The 22,243-nt window shown below is 43.6% G+C and overlaps 1 protein-coding gene across 14 annotated transcripts in view; it reads left to right on the forward strand.

Moving 5' to 3' along the window:
* The window catches only part of daam2 (dishevelled associated activator of morphogenesis 2), a 91,892-nt gene that overhangs the window by 32,035 nt on the left and 37,614 nt on the right, over positions 1 to 22,243 (forward strand). For all 14 annotated transcript variants that reach the window (XM_081722293.1, XM_081722299.1, XM_081722298.1 and 11 more), the window contains exons 2-6: positions 2,110 to 2,348; positions 5,453 to 5,542; positions 11,486 to 11,560; positions 15,019 to 15,113; positions 21,363 to 21,696. In XM_081722293.1, the coding sequence (XP_081578419.1) occupies positions 2,181 to 2,348; positions 5,453 to 5,542; positions 11,486 to 11,560; positions 15,019 to 15,113; positions 21,363 to 21,696 (762 nt within the window). In that variant the 5' untranslated portion in view covers positions 2,110 to 2,180. The remainder of the gene's footprint in view (positions 1 to 2,109; positions 2,349 to 5,452; positions 5,543 to 11,485; positions 11,561 to 15,018; positions 15,114 to 21,362; positions 21,697 to 22,243) is intronic.

Genomic DNA, 22,243 nt, shown 5'->3' on the forward strand with positions numbered 1-22,243 from the left:
GTTCTTCACGCTCTCTGTTCTCCACATGTAGGATGAATAGTGTCAGTAAGTGTGTGTAATCTCATACGGCGGCCTTGTGGACACTCAGATTGCTTGTTATCAGGTGTGTGTGAAGAGCCATGGAGCAAATGGTGAAACGGATGCCCTCTACACTTCCCAAGGAGAACCCTATCAGCAGAAGAACTATTACCCTGCGGTGCCTGTCGTATGAGTTGATGCAGGTGCATCTAAGTGGATCATCCAATTAGGATGCTCAGCCCTCAACAGCCCAGGGCAACACTCAGCCCTGGTGTCAAATCCCGTAGCACCGTATGCCATTCACGGCGAGGGTTGCAGAGGAGAAGCATCTCTGGATTCCCTCTTCCACACCACATGGCAGATATCTGCGAGTCTGACCAAGATGTGTCGAGCATCACGTGGAGGAAAGCGTGTGCTCTCCTGCATGTTCCCAGACTGATGTGGAAAACTAGGGAGTAAATCAGTACTTATGCTGTAAGTCATCAGTCATCAGTACTTAAAATGATCCACTGACTGGCTTGTAGAAAGCCATACTATTATTAGTGTTGGTAGTGGGGAGGGCAGGAATCACACAATGAGAGCCAGCATACAGGAGCCCAGAATCCACTCTGAGTATGCCAGTGTATCACCATGGAAACAGAGAAAGAGTGAGTGAGAGAGGGAGGGAGAGAGTGAGTGTCTCTGCCCAGTGCACTTGCCCCTCTGCATTTAGAGCCACTGTCTTTGCGGTCTCCAGTTAACATGCAGTTCACTGACGTATTCAGAGCTGAACATGTTCAGCGTGCTGAGCCTCTGAGCCTGTGAGCCTGGGCATGGACCTGCCTTAACCTCCAACCCACCCCTCACTTTCTCACTCAACAGGATGCTCAAATAAGCATGTTTTTTATGTGTGTGTGTATATATGTATATATATGTATATGTATATACATATGTATGTATGTATGTATGTATGTATGTATGTATGTATATGTGTATATATATATATATATATGGTATATGGAACATCTAGAGTATATTTTGTAAAGACAAGTAATGCAGGTTTGTCCTCATTTAGTTGCTCTCTAATTGGGTGTGGGTGTGGGTGTGTGTGTGTGTGTGTGGGTGTGTTTTCATATTCTTGCCAACACCCTTGTATATACCATGCTTCAGCCTCTTCCCAGTTTCTTGAAGCCTCTAGTGTCTTGACCGTGTAGGAAGCAGTTAAGAGGGTGGACATGCTTGAGAAAACACTGGCTTCTTTTCCTCCTTCTGGATTTTTCTGCTTCTGGTGAGGGTGTAAGAGCGTGCTGGGTACGGCCGGCCTCCCGCTTTCTTCCCCCAGACCCCCCCATCCTGCACAGCTCCCACTAGAGAGCTGCAACAGAGAGGCCTTTGTGGCAGTCGGGGCCATGCCAGTGCTCCCAGAGACGTGCCAGCCTGCTCCCATCTCTGGGCCCACATGGTCAGCATGGCAGCCGCACAGCGATGAGCACTGGTGCTTTCAGGAGCCCTGCTTCCCCTGGCCCAGAGAGCAGAAGGTTTTAAGATCCTGGGGTCAGTTGGACTCCTGCCTATGGAGAGAACAGAAACCTTCTTTTTCTCACATGATCTCATTCCGCTAATAAAGAAATTAGGGGTGAATTTGCCAAAAGCACTAAAGCGACAAGATCGGCTTAACTATAAGAGAGAGCATTCAGTCATGCTTTGCGAGCCATTTTAGCAATTATTTCTCAATTCTTTGCATTTCCATGTTTTTGGTGAAACAAGTCATACAAGGCACAGATTCAGTGGTCACTGGCTACAGAGGTGAGGCTACTTCTACAATGTTTTGTGCACTCTGTGACCACCAATACCACGGCTCCCATTTTATGCAATGTTATTCAGTAAAACTGTCATTCACGGAGGTCTCTGCACTGTTGGGTTGACTGTTCATTGAGAAGTTTATGTCTCTCGGTCTACAGTGTAAACTGTGCAACTTGCTCTGTGTTTAGTGGTCTGGAATGTTCTTGGATATGGTCCCTTTCAGTTACCAGCAGGTGCACTCATGCTATGACTACACGTGACTCGATCGCGCATCCCTAATCGCTGTGTTTGTGTATTTTGTATTCACAGATCATGCCCCGTAGATAACAGCCCCGGCACCTTCGCCTCGCTGGCCCCGCCCCCCTGCGGCGGCTGAGACCATGGCTCCCCGCAAGCGTGCCCGGCCCGCCTTTGGCTTCCTCTGCTGCTTCGGCAGCAGTGAGCCACCTGAGATCAACCTGAAGGACAGTGTCCCCCTGCAGTTGCTGGAGTTCAGCGCACCCATGCCCCCGGAGGAGGAACTGCATGCCCGCTTCTCGGAGCTGGTGGTGAGTAGTGGTCCGGTCAGAGGCTATAGAGGAGCTGCAGAAATACCATCTGAAAATCATAAGCTTGTCCACAGTTAGCTCATGGGTGCTTGGAAGTGCATCGAAGAGCAACAATACTGCTGCAATCAGATTTTCTGCTTTTGAAGGGAGCTAATAGGAGCTTTGTACGCTTCCTTTGCACTGCCTTGGGCACTAATTAGTCAGTTGGTGTAGGTCAAGTGATCATCTGGCTCTCATGGCACAACTTCAGTGTTCCAAACACCATTGGCAGCTCAGTCCTGACCCCGATCTCTGCCGTACAGGGACAGTCTAGCCTAGTTCACCAGTGGGGTCCTGGCCCAGAGCATTGAAATCATCAAAACCCAGAAATGAAGTTTGAGTTTTGAACACAGGAGCCACAGTTAGATGTGCAGAAGCTCTCTGCTGTGTTCTGTTCTAGTTATGACCAAATTCTCAGTCCTAGCTGGACTGCAATTAGGAACTGATTCTTATTTCTCTACACAGCCTTATGGCCAGTCTCCAGAGTGGCCAGGGTTACAGTGCCTTTAGAGCAGTTTGAGGTGTAAGGACCCCATGGTTTGAGGAACTGGCTCTAATCAGCACTGTCTGTCTGATTGGCCCACGTAAAGCGGAGACCATGTCACATGCCGGAGTGGCTCCGTCACGATCGATCACCAGGAGGCCTTCCAAGCAACTCTGGGATACCGCGTGGCTTCGTGCGCACAGCTGTCCCCACATTCTGTTTTCTTTGAGTTCTTTTGCACTCCTGCATGTTGGGGATTCTGTTTGAGGTACACAGAGCAGTTTGTGTTATTTTCAGGGTGTCTGCTGCATGTGTAGGCATAAAGAAAATACTCTTGTTTATCAGGTGACTTGATTAAAAGCTGTTTTATCTTATCATCAGGTTTTATTGCCCACACATTCAAGTTATTTCAAGTGGGTTCCTTGTAAATTTTCAGAGTCTGCGCTTGCACGTGAGAGAGTTATTTGATGTGTATGATGTGGCTGTGCTGCAGTGCTTTGGGAAGAGTGTGTACATGAATGCTGAGAACATTTGTGCGCACAGTGTTTTTCTTTGCTGCTAGATCTGTTATCAGTATGGTATTGTGCACATGGCAGGATGTGCACCACTATGTACACTATCATTTATATATGTGATTTTTAGACTGCATATTGTTGACTTCTGCAATATCAGTATCACAAAGGCCAATATTGAGATATTTAGGCAGCAATGTATTGTGTGGCCACAGCCCAGCTGTGAACAAGGGTAATGTGAGGACGAGGGTTCTGTCAGGGTCCCAGGAGTGCTGTGATAGGACAGAGCTGGAGTATTGGCAGGGAGGGAGACACAGGGCCCGGCAACCATGTGGCAGGCGTGTGTCTGCAGGGCCAATCGTAACACTGACTCCAGAGAAAGCTCACAAAAGGAAAATAAGATATATATAAACAACTAAAAGAAAAACAAAACAATAAACACTAAAAAAATGGAGCTTCTTGTTTTTTTATGACTACCAGAAAAAAATTATGGAACTGATAAAATACTGAAGCGTTTATAGGGTATCTGTCATAATGAGTGTGTAGTGTAACCAGTAGAGTGTTTTGTTAGAGAATACTATAGTATATAGCAATGTGACCAATGCAGTTTTTGGCTAAAAGACCCAAGGAACAATCTATGGTTTTTATTGAGCAAGATCAGAAGCATTCGGCTGGTTAACAGAGGACATATGACAAATAAATTATGTGACACACTCTCTCATGCCTCACTGTGTCTGTCAGGATTTAGGAGAATGATCATCGCTGCAAATTAGACTGGGTCACAGTTGTTCTAGATCTATACTGACACACACTGTTCCCTGTGTCTGTCATGACATAAAAATTGTTTTACCGTAATGGTTGAATATAGTTTCTAGATGGAAACATCACTCATCATATTTTTGCTTTTTACAAACCAAGAAGGCAAATTACATAGGAGCTAAACATGACCCTTTGCCATGAGACTGTTTAACTCTTTAAACAAATTAACCCCAGTCTCAAGCTCACTGCTTCGTCAGTCACCCACGTTTTAGCCAGAGCAGACGTGAACCAGTGAAAGCCATTTCCGACTGGACACAGAAATGCTTTCTGTGACAGCAGAGAGCCTTTTCTCTTCACCCAGCTTGTTGCCCCCTGATGTGTGGAGGTCAGTGGGACTGGTCTCTCATACTTTCCCTCAACTGAGAGCTCTGGGTGGGGAAACACTTCCTGACGCACCCTGCCATCTCCATGTCCTCGGCAAACCCCAGCTCTGCCCAGTCAGTGTGAGTCTGAACATTGTCGCTGGAGTGAGCAGGAAGAGGGCCCGCCAGGGTGATGATTACTGGGCCACGGCCAAACCCAAGCCACTGACCTTTTGCGGACCAAAACTCTGTCCGTTTCGCTTGTTGTTAATCTGTTAATCTTGGGTTTGGACATTGCATTGAGGCACTTTTTATTCCTGAGCCATGTGAGTCATGAGTACATGAAATACAGCATAAGTACAAATATCTCTCTCGCTTTTGCATTCTCTCTCTCTCTCTCTTGCACTCTCTCACTCTCGCTCTCACTCGCTCACTCTCTGGTGGTTTGATCACTTACTTTTGCTCCCCTCTGGGCTTCCAATGACTTCCCTCCATTTTCCCTCCAGTTGTGTATTTTACATAATGTTGAGCATCATAGCATTTTAATTTTAAATATACATAAATTTAGGGAGATGTTATATATTTTTTATTCATGCATAACTGGTGGACCGATATTAGTTTAGATTCAGGTGAATTCCAGATGAACCAGCTGGCAACCTGTGCTGTGAGTTGGTGGGGTGCAGTATCTTGTGGATTGTTTTTGGATTATATGGGCTTTATGGAAAACCATGGTTTAAAGATTCACACTGAATATTCACATTGTAGTCATCAGTACTGACTGCATCCTGTAAATGTATATAGATAATAAACCGAACTTTTATGCCCTCATTGTTAAATAAGTCTCTTTTCAGCAGGAGGCTAGCACATTTTCTCTGCCACTTTATACCTTTTGTTCAGACATGCAGTGTTCGATTAGTGGTTCAGATGCTCTCTTCTCTGCCCCTGCAGGACGAACTGGATCTCACCGACAAGAACAGGGAGGCCATGTTTGCCCTGCCTGCTGAGAAGAAATGGCAGATCTACTGCAGCAAGAAGAAGGTGAGAGATGAACAAGTCCTAATACGGTGCTACACTTACACTTCCAAGATGAGACAGGTTCCTTTAACAGTGATTGGAGGGGTTATTTAGGGAAAGATTTAGGGACATTGCCAAAAAAGCAGCAAGCTGTTGCTTTTATACAAAGAACTGTGCAACTTCCTTTAATGATGAACCCTTTGAAATGGAAATGGGTAACCACAGCTCTCTATAATGCTGGCCAAAATGGCCACCACACTTGTCACACACATCCCCTCCCTTCCTCGCCTGGACAGGGCAGATGCCTTGGAGTTAGATTTGTGGTCAGCCAATCTCAGGATATTGCGCTCTCTCTCTCTCTCTCTCTCTCTCTCTCTCTTTCTCTGATTACAGCGACGGGGCTGTGGCGGCCTCCACAAAACCTCACCGGATCTCACGTTAAACATACGCACATGACTCCCTCCCACACCATGTTTTTCTAAACACTGTTGCCTTGGCTGAGGCCGTACAGTGAACGGCAAAAAGCTTGTCTGAATAGCTTGGCGTCACCACCGTAGCGATACGGAGCCTGACGGCCGTGTGCAAAGAGCTCCAAGGCTCGAATCTGCGGTGGCGTCCTGCTCACAGCCCTGCTTTGAGCACAGGTTGGGGAAGTCAAGCTGGAGGCAGGGTGGGGCTGTGTGCCAATGTTTTCCGCAACTGATGTTCACTCTGTCTGCCAGTCCTCTCTAAAAATGTTTCCTGTCAGTGCAGAAGGTTTGAAAGGAAATGAAGCAAAGCAGAAAATACAACAGGAACCAGAACCAGGCACGACTCACTCGGAAAATCAGCTTGAATGGGAAACAGAAAGCTTATTCACATAAGCTGTGAGGCTGAAGGGCTACAGCACATCCACACATTTCAGCATAAAATGCAGCCGCAAGTGTGTAGAAAGACTTAAATAAAGGTAATGAAACGCAGAGAATGAAACCTATGGCCCTTGCACTGAAAATTGGTGTGCCACAGAGTTAAGCACACAAGGCTTAGCTGACAAGAACAGTCATCTACTTTTGAATACCATAACATAGCAGTCACCGTAAACAAACACGCCCTTATAAACATTCCAGCTCTGATGAGAACTTATTGTGGTTGTCATTCAGATATTGCATAACATCACTAGCTGGATGTGTATGTCAAGGAGAGCTCAGGATCTGGTTTTAACGGGTTCCTGCATTTTCGGGCTGTGGTTATATGTTCTTCGTTTGTGGTTATGCCTTGATCACTTGATCTGCATAACTGAAATAAACAGGGGCTCAAACTAATTCTGTTGTGTTTCTTGCACCTGTTGGAGTAACTGTTATTGCTCAATAATGTATGTTTGATTAGGCTGATTTATAGGGTCAGTCGTATTTTTAATTGGATTATACTATAACAAGAAAGGGAAATTAGGCTTAGACATGTGATTGGCTTTATTGTGTCTCTTATATAAGATGGAAGAACATTTTGGTTATTTGAATGATTTAATACTTCTCTTTGAAGAATGTGTTATTTCTCTCTTTTGTGTGAGGTTCAGAGTAACCTCCAAAGTGAGAAAACTTGTGGAAACATCTCCCCGGCCTTGGGATTGTGGCCTTTGCCAAATAAGTGGTTTTTCAAACCTGTTGTGAGAATGAGTGCTTTCCCTGGCCAGTGCTTTTGGGAAAAAAATTCCAACTTTTTTTTTTGAGAGCTGTCCTCTGTGTCTTCCTTTGCATAAACATGGATTTGGTGTAAGTCCATCAATGTCCTTGATGAGGAACATAGCTGTTTGGTGCAAATGTATAGGCAAAAATAAAATAAAACTGCTGTTGCAATTCTTCCCTAATTAATTAGCACAGCAGAAGATAAGTACTCAAATGAAATGAGATATGAAATTATCAGCAGTCTTACACAGATCAAGATACTTTATGATGAACTCTGAACTAGATTCTTGCAGCTGAATGTGGATCTCTGAATTGGATTGCAGGGTTAAGCAGGAAACCTCCAGAGATGTTGAATCCTGGCAAGATGGACGCCTGGCCTCAGAAACATGGCTGATGGCTTAGAGACAGGAGGAGATCGCTGTGCTAAATATGATTTAGGCAAAAGTATTCCTGAGGGCTAGGCTGATATTAAAGGCACAAACCAGTATCTTGTTAGCACCTGAATTCTTACAGTAACTCAGTTATATATCTTACTACTTAGAGTGGAAACAGCTCATTTTTATGGAAAAGTCAAAAAGAGAATAAAATGGAAACAAAAGGAAAAGGCAGAAAGAGATCTGTGTAAGAAAGGTATAAAGAGCGAGGGAAACAGTGATGAACAGCTCACCATCTGGGCCTTTGCTGCCTGAGCTCTTATTATATAGCTTACTTCCATGGTTTGGCATACCATAGTTCTGGTGTACATACACTAAATACCTATTTGAAATTTGCCAAAGGAAATACTTGCATGTCTGCTGTCTTTATGTTCTTAACCTGAGCCATCACTCCAGAATAACAAGGAACAGATTTTTGATATTGTCCAGTTAATATCGTCAGCATTCACCATGAAAAAGAGAGATGAGTAATCCCTGTGGTTGAATTCACAGTGTGTTCCACCTTACGTTATAATATTTATGTGAAGGAAACTGATTACGTGGTCTGCAGTTATTCAAATATCCTGCACTTTTATCCCCTCTGGCTTACAGTTTATTTCCCTCTCTCCATAAATAAATGGGGCCGTGTGTAGAGCCCTGCTGTACATCCCCTTACACTTCCTACAATGAGTGCAATATGCCACACTACACCAGACAACTATTCCCTGAAAATAAATCCTCTGCTGTTTCATGACAGTCAAAATGTATTATGTTGTGTTTTCAGTTCTAAAAGGGAATGATCACTAATGTGTAAATTCATGGGGTTTTATTGTTGCTTGTTTCTTTCTTTTTTTTTTTAAGTCAGCAAAGGTGAGGGGAAGATTTGCAGCCATTAATAAGAATCTGCCTGTTCCTATTAAATCATATGTGCCATTGCACAGTCACTTAAGTCGGTTTCAAATGCGATGTTGCTTCGTTTATTTTTCCATCACGAAGCAATCATCTTTTGTCTGACTAGGTTTGTTAGAATGACGTAGTACAATCAGATCTGAAATATGTACTGAATACAAATGCAAATCATACTCTTTACATTGCACCATTTTGCACTGCAGGTACAGGTGTCTGTTGCAGGGTGCTTTGACTGATCTATGACTGAGAACCAGAGTCATAGGCAGAATGAAGAGTATCTGAATGTCATGTGGCATCGCTCATTCAGTATGCCTGAGGGTTGTGCCACATTATTTTGGTGGATACCCTTATTGGCCCCACCCTGAAGAAAAAAAAAATAATTTTGATCCATGTCTGTTTTGGACTGTTCAGATGTTGTTTACTAGCAAAAGTTGGTTTATATATTAGTAATAACATCAGACGTTTTTTCCCCCACTGATCTTTTTAAAATGTTTCACCATCAGCATGATCAGCGAGTAGTCTCGTGTCTGTCTGATGATAAGGGACATGCTCTTTTCATTATCTGCATTCTGGTAGCTGTGTCATCACATTTGCATTTGTGCAGCTGTTCCCTTAAGAGAGTCTGTGGGTTCAGCCAGCAGCTCCCAAATCTCCACAAACACTCCGCACAATCTCGGGCATGGAGCCCTATTAAAACCACATCATGTCAGAAAGGCAGAGAGAGGCTTTAGTAAATGCATAGAGTCAGGGGTCACCTTGCTCACAGAATAGAGAAAATTGTATTCCTTGAGACTGAGTAAGTGGGATTCTCAAGTGATCATGGCCAATCGTACAGCATATTAGACGTGCACCCTTTAGTGGGGTCAAGACAAGGGCACTAAATCCAGTCAGCACAGGATCATGCATCCAAGGCTTCACTGTCCTATTCAGAGACCTGCTCAGCTCATTAAAAGTGAAGTTTTATGACCAGGCAATTTTATTTTTTTAAGACTTTTTATACATTTAATGTACCCTTCTCAAGTACAGTTGTTTGTGTCAAGGAGTGTAATATTATACCTGTCACTACAGATTCTATACTGTTCGTATTGAATGAAAACCAAAGTACAGTCATCATTAAAGTGTTGGTCATAATTAACCACTCCAGCCAATAGTCTTCTTTGGCAAACACTCTATATTCGTTGTACATGTTCATTATTTATGTGACTGAAAGATAAGGCATAGATATCAAATGTCATAAGATGGTGAAACATGCTTTGAGATGTAAACAATGACCCGGTAAAGTTTGGTGTTTGTGACATTCTTTCTTAAGGCTCCGTGTCAGAGATGCCCACGTGTCTCGTGTCTGGCCGAGAGCACAGGCTTGTGCTTATTATTTCTCCCTCCACTCTGGCTGTTTTAATAGCACAAATATTGACACGTGGGGCCAGGTGAGGGGAGTGTGGCGCACTACCGTGCTGACCTTGGACCAAACAGGCCCCTCTCTCCCCATATCTCCTCATTTGGAGCAGAGAGGAAATTCACTGGCTTCCAATGGCCGTTGCGAGCGTGCCAGGGGAAATGTGCGCTACAGTGTGACCCGTTTCGGATGGCAGGCGATAAAGGAGCAGGAGTCGGTGTAAAGTCATTAAGCCAGTAATCTGGTGGTCAGAATCAGTCTGCGTGAGCAGACTACATATGTGTACAAATCAGAAGCTGAAAGAAAGCCAGACTGCCGGACGAAGAACAATCCACGCTTTTGTTTTCAGTTCCAGCAGTGTTTTGCTTTGGTCTTAAACATCTGAGACCACAAAGTGGAAAGAAGTGAATTGCTTTTGGATCTGAAAGTGTGGGTCCTGAGTGGTAATATTGTGCTGGCTTCATTTAGTGTGTGTGTGCATGTGTGCAGAAGTGCTCGATTCCAAGTATTTTATAGCATGTGATGTTTGTCCATCTCATAAAAAACATGTGTCTAGAATGTGAACCTCCTGTGAGTATGTGAGCAGAATTTCAAAGGGAAAAAAAGACCTTTCGTTCATTTCATTGGTGTGTCTTGATTTATCATAATGTGTCTTGGGATCTCCATTTTTGGGAGAAAAGCTGTATTACTTACATATATTCTCAGCAGCAACATTAAATGTGCCAACTGGACAGTGGTAGTCAAAGAAAGTCCTCTGGTGTGAATTTTCTTTATAAACTTAGGCTAAAGTATTCTCCATATCCACAGAATGGAGATAAATGCAATATCGTAGAACCAGGTCTTCACAGTTTTATCATCCTCTGCCATCGTATCAATGAGCTGCACCCTTTGGGGGTAATTATGGGCTATCAGCATTCTGGACCCCAGCTGGGACCAAACATATGCAAACATTATTCATGAGCAAGAAGATAATCAAACGATAATGAGGAGCAAAGACTGGTTCTTTTACAGTGCTCTCAGGAAGTCCGATAAAGAGATTGTGACATATGGGATGCCATTTTTCTGACAGCCGAAAACTGGAACTGGACTTTAGCCCATGCAGATCAAAAACAGCGTATGGAATACTCCTGCATTCAGTGAGGCTCTTTGTCCTTTATATAAAACTTTGCTCTGTGTAACTGTGTTCCCACACAAACAGAAAGGAATGCAACAAGCTGCCTCATTTGCTTTCTCCTCATGTAAAGAGTACCCTCCCCCCTCCCACCGCCAGCCCAAGAAGAATACCCATGGTCCACCAACCTACACTTACCTTAGTCTGTGTATTGTCTCCTGCCTGCTGGAGTTTTCCTTAAGACATGGAACTCTGCATACGTAATGCCTTCCATGCATATGTATATCTGTCACATCTAAACTGTCTCTGAGAGTGTGGAACTTTCATGTCCTTAATGAAATCTCTAAAACGAACACACACACACACACACACACACACACTTATGTCAATTCTGTCATTCATTTAAGCATAAAAGCAGAACCTCGCCATGGTATTTTCATTTGTACTGAAGCAGGTTTGTTTTTCATGTTCATTTAGGAACAAGAGGACCCCAACAAGCTAGCTACCAGCTGGCCCGACTACTACATAGACCGCATCAACTCCATGGCTGCAGTAAGTAACGGTTGGAGCACATTCTTTTCTTCTCCCTTCTATTGCCATTAACAGTCAGGAACAAATGTCAAATTATGGACCTTGGATTCAAGATATGGCCCAGGAGTCGCCAGTGGTTGATTTATGTCATAAAATACCGGTATTCATATCACAGACCTTGAGGTATTACACCCATACTTTAGCTAGTTGGAGGGTGTGATGACAGAGCGCTAATCAGTTACATTAGATTCAAGATCTGGGGTTGAAGGATAAGACATTTGGTGTTTTTTGAAATATGGTTGTATTGCAGCTTCAAAGTTTTTACCTTAGGCCAGTTAATCATGACATTCAGTGTTGAATTAGAAAAGGGCATTTTCATTATAAACACTCAAGACAGTTCAACAGTGCACTACACACATTACAAATAGGTCTATAAGAAGCATAAGGTTCATATGAATCAGAATCACATTATTTTCCAGCACTTGTATGGGAATTTGATTTGGCTGGCTGAAAACTGCTGAACCGCGATCCAAAGTATTTATTGTTCTGTGATATTGAGTTGCCATTTGAGTCTCATGACTTCATAAATCCATTATATATTAAAACTCAGAGTTTAGTAAGAGTGACTGCGAGATCTGTTTCAGTCATCTTTCAGTCAACTGAGTCCAACCTGGAGTCTGCACTATTTCTGATTATCCGAAAAATGGGGGGGGGGGGGGGGGCGCAGTTTATCTGTTCTGACTCTTCTTGCTGTAGTTTGTTTATTCTGGTCACAACATTGGACTATAGTCTTTCTGAAGTGATATTGGGCATTAACATTCCTGCAGGACAGTTTTCCATGCTTCTTATAGACAAGTATTTCAACATTAGCATGTTTTGTGGCTTGACGTTTGAACATACCATTAAGGATGGAGGATGGGTGGCCGAAAAGAAGTCACCATTTAAAAAGAAATCACACTAATAAAATACTTGATTTGTTTATTTATTGAGTCAAATTGCAGATTCAAGGTGCTCCTAGCAACACACAGTTTACAGATGGACTATTTTTGCAGATGTTTTTGTTTATTGCATTGGTTTGAGAAAACAGTCTACTCAAACAGCAGGATTTGTCTAGATTCTGGGTTCAGTAAGGTTTACATATAGTGGTTAGGCATCATGTTCTTTTTTTTTTTATCATATCATATACAATATTAACATTAGGTAGATTGATTAGTATTCGGCCAAAAATCTAGTTTCACACTGGAATTCCATGAATATGTCCAAAAACAACAAGATTTTGACAATATAGTGCCATTTATATTATTTCTAAATAATTAAGTAATGTATTATATCTACAATGTAAGCATGTTTGTTCCATGTATAAATGGAATGAACGATAAATCTGATAATAACAAAATCTGTTGTATGTCAGAACTGAACCACTCTAAGTCATATTACTATTGTGTTAGTTAGTTTTTTTTTCTTCCAAACAGCAGATGTTGTGTAGTACATGTTGTGTAGAGATGAGCCAGAGAGGTCAGAAGCAGTAGAGAGCTTGACTGGATTTGGCACACAGACCCTCCAGTGATACCGTTCCTGGAGGTCTTTGTGTCTCGCACACACACACACACGCACCCACACTTGCACGCGCCCACGGGCGTGCAAACCTTTTCTTTTTTTTTTTACCTGTTCTGCAATGCTTTCTGAAATCCATACATTGCAGCAGTTGTATCAAATGTGTTGGCGAGTAAAGAATTTTATGCTGTGACTTCATGACTTGGATAGGTTGTGTGAAGCGTGCTCATGGGATAGCTCTGGTAGCTGAATTATTGAATGAGCTCATATTCCCAGTGTCTGCTTGGCCCGACGAGGTTACACACTGACTCCCCGCAGTCATGCAGAACACACCATCAAGACAGATGTGGTCATACTGTAAAGGGGAACCCTGGAGTTTTTTTTCCATGAACATCACTTTTATTTGTATCATTTTAATAATACCACTGCCATAGATCAGAGAATGTAAAGTGCAGTAACCTTGCACCTGAATACCCTTCAAGTAGGTTTAGGATGGAAATGCCTCTCTGATCTTCAGGCATTGAAGCCAGGTATGCTACAATGTTTTAAAAGATTCACTGTCTTGCATAATTTATTTATTTGGAGCTTGCTGTGCAAGCGTCAAGTCAAGCAGCCCATTATTAATTGTTTTGTTTTGTTCATGCATATACGAACAATCTGTTCCATCAAACTCAACTGTAGAAATGTTTGTAGGTACCAGCCAACTTTTAGAACTTTTAGCTCTGTAGCATGTATCAGATATCTCCACTGTAAAAAATAAAAAATAAATAAATAAAAAAGCTACCTCAGTTTCAACGTTCATTAGTATGATTTATATAAAAGAGGTGTCTTCCCAGATCAGAATCCTGAGAACATAAGGTTAATGCAGCTAATCTGCATCCTGGGCCATCAGTCAGATGTGGTGTTGTTTGGAGTCTGCGCATTTAGCCTGCAGACTGGACGTGAACTTCAGCGGATAACGGGAACTCCCTACACCCACTGGACTTCCACGGCCTACTGCCCACCACTGAGAAAATGCACATCCATTTAGGGAGCAGAGCCCGTGGCTTTGCAGCCCTGCCAGCAATCCTCGAGCCATCTGGACAAGGATGATCCAGACCTGTCCAATGGATTTTATTACCGCAACATCTGCGCAGCCAGCCCCATAGTGAGAGGAGAGCCTGGATTTGGTTGTATATGAATAAGAGGATCCTGGTGCCATATCTGCTGTTGTTCCATAAACCTGATATATGTCCCTCTTTAAAAGCAGTACCAGTCTACCAAGCATGACTCTCAACACTTCCTTTGACCAGTCAGCCAAATATAAGTCTTCGCTTTGGATACCTTGGCAGTGTATCTGTTCAAGTAAAGCAAGTTATTAGGCAGACCGCATGAAAAGTGTTTAGTGTGCAGCTATAATGCACATTTGTGAATCATTTCTGTTTGGCGTGAGCACACAGGGGAAGGAGGAAGGCAGAGAAGTGGAACGGGAGCCACGCGCTAGTGCTAATGAGGACAACAACACTTTGATGCTACGCAGAGTCGACCTAAAGGCTATCCGCAGCATAGCTCAATACAAATCAACAAATCCAGGAGCCTGCTCTGAAAACTGTTCATTGTAACCAGTATCTGAATTGTCTATCAACACATCCAATTGCATTGATTTGGAGGAGGCAATTCCTAAAACATTCTTTTTATTTTTTAAATGTGATTTTTGTTCTTACACAGGGTGCATAAAGAAGTATGTCATTGTTATGTTACTGTTAAATATGGAAGCCCTACTCTAGGGAAACAGTTGAGTTTGAAGATGCTCTAGTACTGTTTTTAGGCTGTGATTTGATTTGGTTTGAATTGCGTTGTCATTTTGTATCTATGCTGTCGTGATGCCTGTTGATAAACGACTGAGGAAAAGCTGGAGGGTTCTTGTGCGTTGATTTGTGTTCCAGATGCAGACCCTTTTTGCCTTCGATGAGGAGGAGATGGAGATGAGGAACAAAGTGGTGGAGGATCTGAAAACAGCACTTCGCACTCAGCCCATGAGGTAAAGGCCTTCTCCATATTAGTCCGTCATGGCATCAGCTTCACCTTTAGTCCAGTGCTTATCAGGAAAGGACACCCATGATATGACGCCACATAGCCATTGTTGATTGTGCAAAATGTAAATAAGCATGCAAAGCCATTTATATAATTAAAGAAGTCCCTGCATGAATACATGACCTCTTTATTCTAGCTGAAGGAAAGACTGCATACTTTGTAAATACAAATAGACATTGTGATCATCCATATCTATAATGCTATACGTTTGATCATTAAACCCACGCTTATGCAATATGCCTTCAAAGGAACAGAAGTTGACCAAACATCAGAATGAGGTTGATGGAGTAGGATATATAAGCTACCAAAAAGCCAGACCCAAGAGAATGTCTCCTGTGTCCTAAAATAGCTCAGACCCCTCCACCAAGTAACTTCAAGGAATAAGCCCTCCTTCCTTGAGAAGCAGCCTTAATCTGTGAAGCCCTGCTTTCCCTCACTGCTTTCATCAGGAGCCGCCAACAGTGAGCAGATCTCTCGGAGCCGTGCCAGACAGTGGCACACTGCTTGGGGAGCTGCCCGTCACAATGGCCCCAGTCGCCCGGCCACGTGGTGCGATTTGGACAGCCCTTCATACCCGCTTCTCGCTAGAGTCACTGCAGTCCATTTCCGTATATGAGGGATCATCTGGGTCGTGTCTAGGGTTTTGCTGTCTGTATTTTGGAAGGAAAGTGCCCTCCACTCCACCCCCATCTGGTTTTCTTTTGGTATTTCTCTTGGTATGTCTGCCCCTCTGGCTAGCAGTGGCCAGATTTGTACGGCTGGATTATTAGAGGGGATGAAAAAGCACTGTTATCCAAGTGTCCCTGCAGAGGCAGGAAGTATGCAAGGCCATTAACCACTGCTAGCAAAATGCGAGAGACGCAAATGGAGTAGCTTGCGATTTGAAAGCAATCAAAATGTTAACGGCATTTAATGCATGTTATTCAAGATTTCCTTTTTTAACTTTTCTTGAGAGCCACTGGTACAGCTGGAAAACTCTCCACTGATGAGTATAGACCAGTGCATTTTTGCATTATTGCAAAATGAAGTCACACAAGAGTAAGGAAATACGATTTGAAATGTTCCAAAAGAATATATTTTGCCCATCACAGTGTCACACAAGAAAGCAAATAGTCCAGTAGCCAGGTTGGCCAAAGAGCAGACTGAATCTGAAACAAATCCCCAGAGTTTCACTGATTTGATTCAGCTTAGTGTTTATGCAGCAGTTCTTTTAGAAACACCCAGTTTTTAGCTTTTCTTACAATTTTATTGGTCATGAACATGGGAAGCTTGAAACACCACTTACTCGCAGCCGTTCAATTCTGAACACCCCCTTAACATAACCTTCTCATTTGCCAGGCTTTCCGTTCATAAGTAACTGCCAGTTGTTCCAGAGGCAGGATCTGTGTCTTAAGTGGCATGAAAGCTGGGACATGTGTATCTGGCCCCTTTCATTTAGTCGCCGTTGGTCCATATTCAGGAATGCTCAGTATTCAGGACTGCAAAGTATTCAGGACTGCTCAGTCTGCAGGTGACTGCTGAGACTCATTGTGACACTACACAGTCGTCCTACCCTCGACATCAAAATGAATCCACGTGCGCTCAGAAGGACGTTGCGGTACCAGCGCCTGCTGATTGTATCCAGTTCTTCCTTTCTCAATGTCCTGACGTTTTTGGTGAATTCATTATGACCTAGCAGTGTTCTGCCGAAACTCGAGTCACTGTTTTTGTGACAACTGGGAGGAATGCTCCAAATTTGATTCAAAGGATCTGTTAGTTAGGATAGACAGTCTGCCGCCACTCGTCCAAAATGCCGGCCTCGCTGTTTGGGGCGTGGGGTGAGGTTGGGGGGTGCACGGATAGCACACAAACAAGGCATTGTGATGTTTTGGCTCTGACATTGCACTAGGTCATCTGCGTGTATGCCATGAGCACAAGTGGTTGCAGATGTTCTGCTCCATAACTCCAACTGTAAATCTGTGTCATTTGACACACTTATGATCCGCTAGAAGACTACACAGAGAGAATGAGGGGGCAGAGGATCACAAGGGCTTAATAACACAGAGAAGATAAATTAAGTGATTTATTAAGTGAGATTTCTGAGGTTTCAAGCCCTCTAGTCTGGTTTAGTTTTTTTGTTTTCCATTTTTGGGATTTTTCTGATGGGAAGTGTGATTCGCAATTAGCAAGAGACTGTTACTAAGGCCAGGAGACGATGCCAGGCTGAGCTGTACAGTCATGCACTGCTGACAGTTCCCTCGTAGCACCCGGCAAGGCATGGCGATGTCGTTGAAAGGTTTTAAAAGATTGCCTGAGCCAAAGACATTTGTTTACAAGGGCAGAACATACTGTAATTTACTCTGTCACTGTAATTTTTATGTTTAGAGTGCGAACAACAAGTTGTTTGTTTTTTTTCAAGTCACTGCTAACATATTGTGATGAGGTACCATCCTCCACTGCGATATGACATTTACTTTAAGAATTTGTTGGCTGTATTGATCGTTTGTATTGATTTGATTGTATTGATTGTGCAAGGTGTGAAGCTAGGCACTGGCTGTCTGTGGAGAGAAGCCATGTATGCATGTATCTGTGAGTGAGACGTATAGGCATATGGAGATACAGAGATGTGTGTCAGTTCCTGCTTTGCTGCCTAGATCTCAGTGTCTCTAATTGCTGCTGTGAGATTGCTTCCTTCCCCAAGCTGGCCGACTCGTCCTAGCGTCACTTTAACTTGGCTTTGAACATGTGCGTTAGGGGCATTGAGTACCGGTTGCAGGTCTGTGGGTGCTTTTCCACTCCTTTGCTCTCTCTGCCATGCTGTGTCATGCTGTCTGGAGCCACCTCTTCAATTTGGAGAACTGGGCAGATGACAAGCCTTTGCTGATTTTGTCTGGGAGAAGGGTGCAGGGAAACCACAACAGAGAGGCCCTGTCTGCACCCTCATCCTCTGTCCCTGCAGTCCGCTAATGCAGGAGAGTCTCTAAAGAAGTCCAAATCTCTCAGCACTGCACAGCAGACTCCAATCACAGGGGGCGTCGCTTCACTGAATGCGGCTACACATGCACAGGCTCATTTACACCAGGGTCAAGTTGAAACCATTGTCGCGTGCGTGTGTGTGTACATTTGTGTGTGTGACTGCACACATTTGTGCATGTGTCTGTGTGCACGTGCGGTTTATTTGTCTGCTAGAAGTTGCTCAAATCCTTTAATTTGAAGTGGTACATTAAACACTGTACTGGTTTCTTAGGTGATTGGAGAACATTCTGGAGAAATTGTGAAGTAGACGATGCCTTTGGAGAGAAGGGCTACGCTGAGACTAGTGGCTTCTGACCCCCTCACTAGCTTATATAAATAATCAAGTTCTCTCCCTCTAGCTCTCATTCAAATATTAGGCTTCAAAATATTGACTATACGACCTCAGAAAAGGCTAGTTACACTGAACCCACCAAACCTCTTTGTTTTCACATTTGTCAAATGCCTTCACGGAAACTCAACACTGCACCTTTTAAGACTTTGGATGGCCTCGTGTTTTTTCTCCCAGTGCTGCGTGAATATCTGCGCTCCACACAGTCTAAGGGGACGTGAGAGGAGAGCAGGGGAGGGGCAGCCTTTGACTGCAGAAAATGTCCCAGGAGGCAAAGTTTGTGTTGGCCAGGCATTAAACAGCTCTGTGCTACACTAGCTGTGTCCCCCACACACTCAGCTTCCAATCTCAACTAACGAGCTGTGCGTGTGTGCATGCGTGTGTGCATGCGTGTGTGCACGCACATGCACGTGTGTGTGTGTGTGTCTCCTTTTGTCTTCTTGTGGTTGATAGCTACCTCTCCATCTGTATGGGTCAGAAACCAGATTTGTCAGACCTCAGCTGGTGGAATGTTGCTGTTAATGTTTATTTTGTCCCCAGAGGATCCCTTATGTCTGCATGCATTCAGTCCTTAATCCAACTAAAATGGCTCTGATTTAAATAAGCATTTTACACTCCCATGAATTATGTCCTTGAACACTGGTAGAAGTCTGTGCCCAGCTTTGGGTGCATACATTATGCTCAGTGGCCCGCCCCACTGACCAAAACCCATGGTGTGGTAAGCCCTCCAGGCTGGACCACCCACACACACATTTGAACTTCTTCACTGAAGCCTTTGTTCAAAAGTGTTGCAGAAGCTGAGATCAGATGGGTTTATTTTATAGGTTATTTATATACAGTCCTAGAGGGATCATGTTTCCATCCCCTCTCTTCCCCATAAACATCTGTCACCTCTGAAAGCAAGCACTACTACACTTTTACACTTGCTTCTGTTCATGCACCGTAGTTGAAAATGTATATAAAACTGTGCCTGCATGTTTGCGTATACACACTTTGCTATTTTGTCATTAGAAGTAATGGAAGCGTTTCTCTGATGATCTCTGAGCTGCTTCCAAAATCAAAATTAAAAACGTTCTATGTCTGTGTGTTTGCCTAAAACTTGATTTGGTCCTCGAGGAGTCAAGGGAGGCCCTTTTTTGAAGGAATCTACTTATCCTTCTGCTCCGCCTGCTAAGACAGTCTTATCTTTGTCTTAGCAGGCAAAGGTATAGATTACTGGCTTTTTGACATATTTCATAAGGTGGCCTTTTTTCTGCTTGTCTCATTTGACGTGACTGCATTATTCCAGAGTCAAGGCTGAATCAGAGAGTCCTTTGGCGCAGACTAGATCTGGCTGTGTCTGCTCATGTTTTGCATATAAGGACCATTCTTGGAGACTTGCAGCATCTGACCCTGAACACATGTTTCTTTTCTGAGCAGTCCAGTCAGTACAGATGGGCACCATGCTCAGATTATTAATGATGGACATGAAAATGCAGTGGCACAAACAGTGATGTGCTGATAGAAAGTGGGAACCATCAGAGGACTTGACATTTCTTGGCACAAGAAGTATGTGCTTGTGCTCATATTTGGGATTAATTATTTTTTATATACATTTTGATCTGTTTCTAAAGGACAGATGTCGATCCAAACCCATAAGACCTCTTCACCAAAGCAATCCAGATGTTCCACATATCCAGTGGAGGGAGAGACAGAGAGGGTTTGAACAGCTGCCGTGGAACGGTTTTGCTCTCAACATCACTTCAGAACAGACTGCCTTAAACCACCGCAGAGAACAGATCATCCATATCCGAGATTAAGTTTAAGTGATCTCCGAGCACTCAGAATAGGTTTGAAGTGGAAACTGTATAAGGGGCTAATCCGTAGACAGTAGTGTTAATAATTAAGGGGAAGTAGCTGCAGATTTAGCGTGGGCCAGCTCTGACCTCACGCTTTTCCCCCAGAGATCTCAAGGCTTATGAGCTTGGTTCCAAAGACAGCTGTGCTTCGCCAGGTGAGCCGTGCTTGCTCGGGGACAACCCGATGACGCAGCAGGAGGCTGAGAACTGCGTTGTATGAGAGAACAGTAACGGGATTTTCTCCCACATCCCGTCTTTTTTTCCGTGAACAGTCTAGGCCGAGAAGGGACTACTCATCCTGAGACTTCAAAACAAAGAATTTATCATTTGCAAGGGTATATCGCAGCACTTCTCCAGCATGTTTGCTAGGTGCATCAGCTTCAAGCCTTGCTGAAGCATGAGGGCACTGCATCATGGGTTCACTTGAAATACGGCACCCATTGGGAAACGGAATAGAATGGGGGAAATACTTTTAATAGTAACCAGAGTGTCACCACCCACAACTGAGCTCCTCCCACCATATGCATAAAAGATGGCCAATGGCTGCAGTGGATCTGGCAGGTTAAGAGGCAAGATTGGCCTTAATTAGCCAGGCTAATGAGCTCTGTTATGATGAATGAGGAGTTGAGAAGCTTGTTCTATCCCAGTATATTTCAAGGTTGAGCTGCAGAACATAAGGTTTTGTGTGTTTTGCATAGCGCTGCATTGATATGGAAGCCATCTGGGGTTAGGAGGTCCATGCCAAGACTTCTGAACTTAGTCAGTGAAGAAACAGTACAGATCAGGGCAATGATTAAGCCCTTATTCAATTTTAAAATGGCATCTGCTGCATTTGCCTACTCATGAGTTACTGTACTATAATCACTTTCTAATTGAAATCTGAAAGAATCAGCATTCCGTGCCATCATAAAAAAATGCTTTTTAAAATTAAAATCTAGTGTTCTCAAATTATGAAAAAAATGTTAAACTACAGACTCAATGGAATTGTGGTAAATTTGGGTTCTGACCCATGCAGATTTGTGACGCGTTTCATTGAGCTGGATGGCCTCACCTGCCTGCTCAACTTCCTGAAGAGTATGGACTATGAGACGTCGGAGAGCCGCATCCACACCTCCATCATCGGCTGCATCAAGGCGCTGATGAACAACTCGCAGGGGCGCGCCCACGTGCTCGCCCACCCGCAGAGCATCAACACCATCTCCCAGAGCTTGCGCCAGGACAACATCAAGACCAAGGTGGCCGTGCTGGAGATCCTGGGGGCCGTGTGCCTGGTGCCCGATGGCCACAAGAAAGTACTACAGGCCATGGTTCACTACCAGAAATATGCCGTAGAGAGGACGCGCTTCCAGGTACTGCACACCGAATGAGAAACCGTGCTCAGAGGCTCGGCCTGTAGAAGGGCTGGTCATTTGAGTGGACAGAGAGAATATTGTGCTTATCTTTTTTATATATATTTCTCTGCTCAGTCTTGTTTTCTGGAATGCCAATAAACTGGATTTAGTGATGCGTACATTACGTCACTATGTGCACATGTGGGACACAGTAGGAATGGGATACTGTTGATTGACTAGATGTTTTGGTTTGGTCAAGTTGGAATAAGCGTGACTGAAACAGTAGACTAAAAAGAATCTTGAGAGCTATTTTTTGGGCCTTTTTGATGGGGTGCTGGCATTTCAACAGCTGCTGGTGTTGCCAGAGTTTCAAAATATATTTTGGTGACTGTAATTTTAACGTTGGTGCATGCTGTGTGGAATAACAGCTACACCCTCACTTTCAGAGTTCATGTTTTATGGACCTTAAATGTATGTAGAGTCATGTGTCCTAAGTGTGTATTTGCTTTTGTATTTTTGTTATGCTTGGTGACAACTAATTTGAGTCTTTGAAACATTAGTGGTT

Source organism: Electrophorus electricus, chromosome 10 (genome assembly GCF_041902795.1).
Source record: "Electrophorus electricus isolate QZ-2024a chromosome 10, ASM4190279v1, whole genome shotgun sequence".
NCBI lineage: Eukaryota > Metazoa > Chordata > Actinopteri > Gymnotiformes > Gymnotidae > Electrophorus > Electrophorus electricus.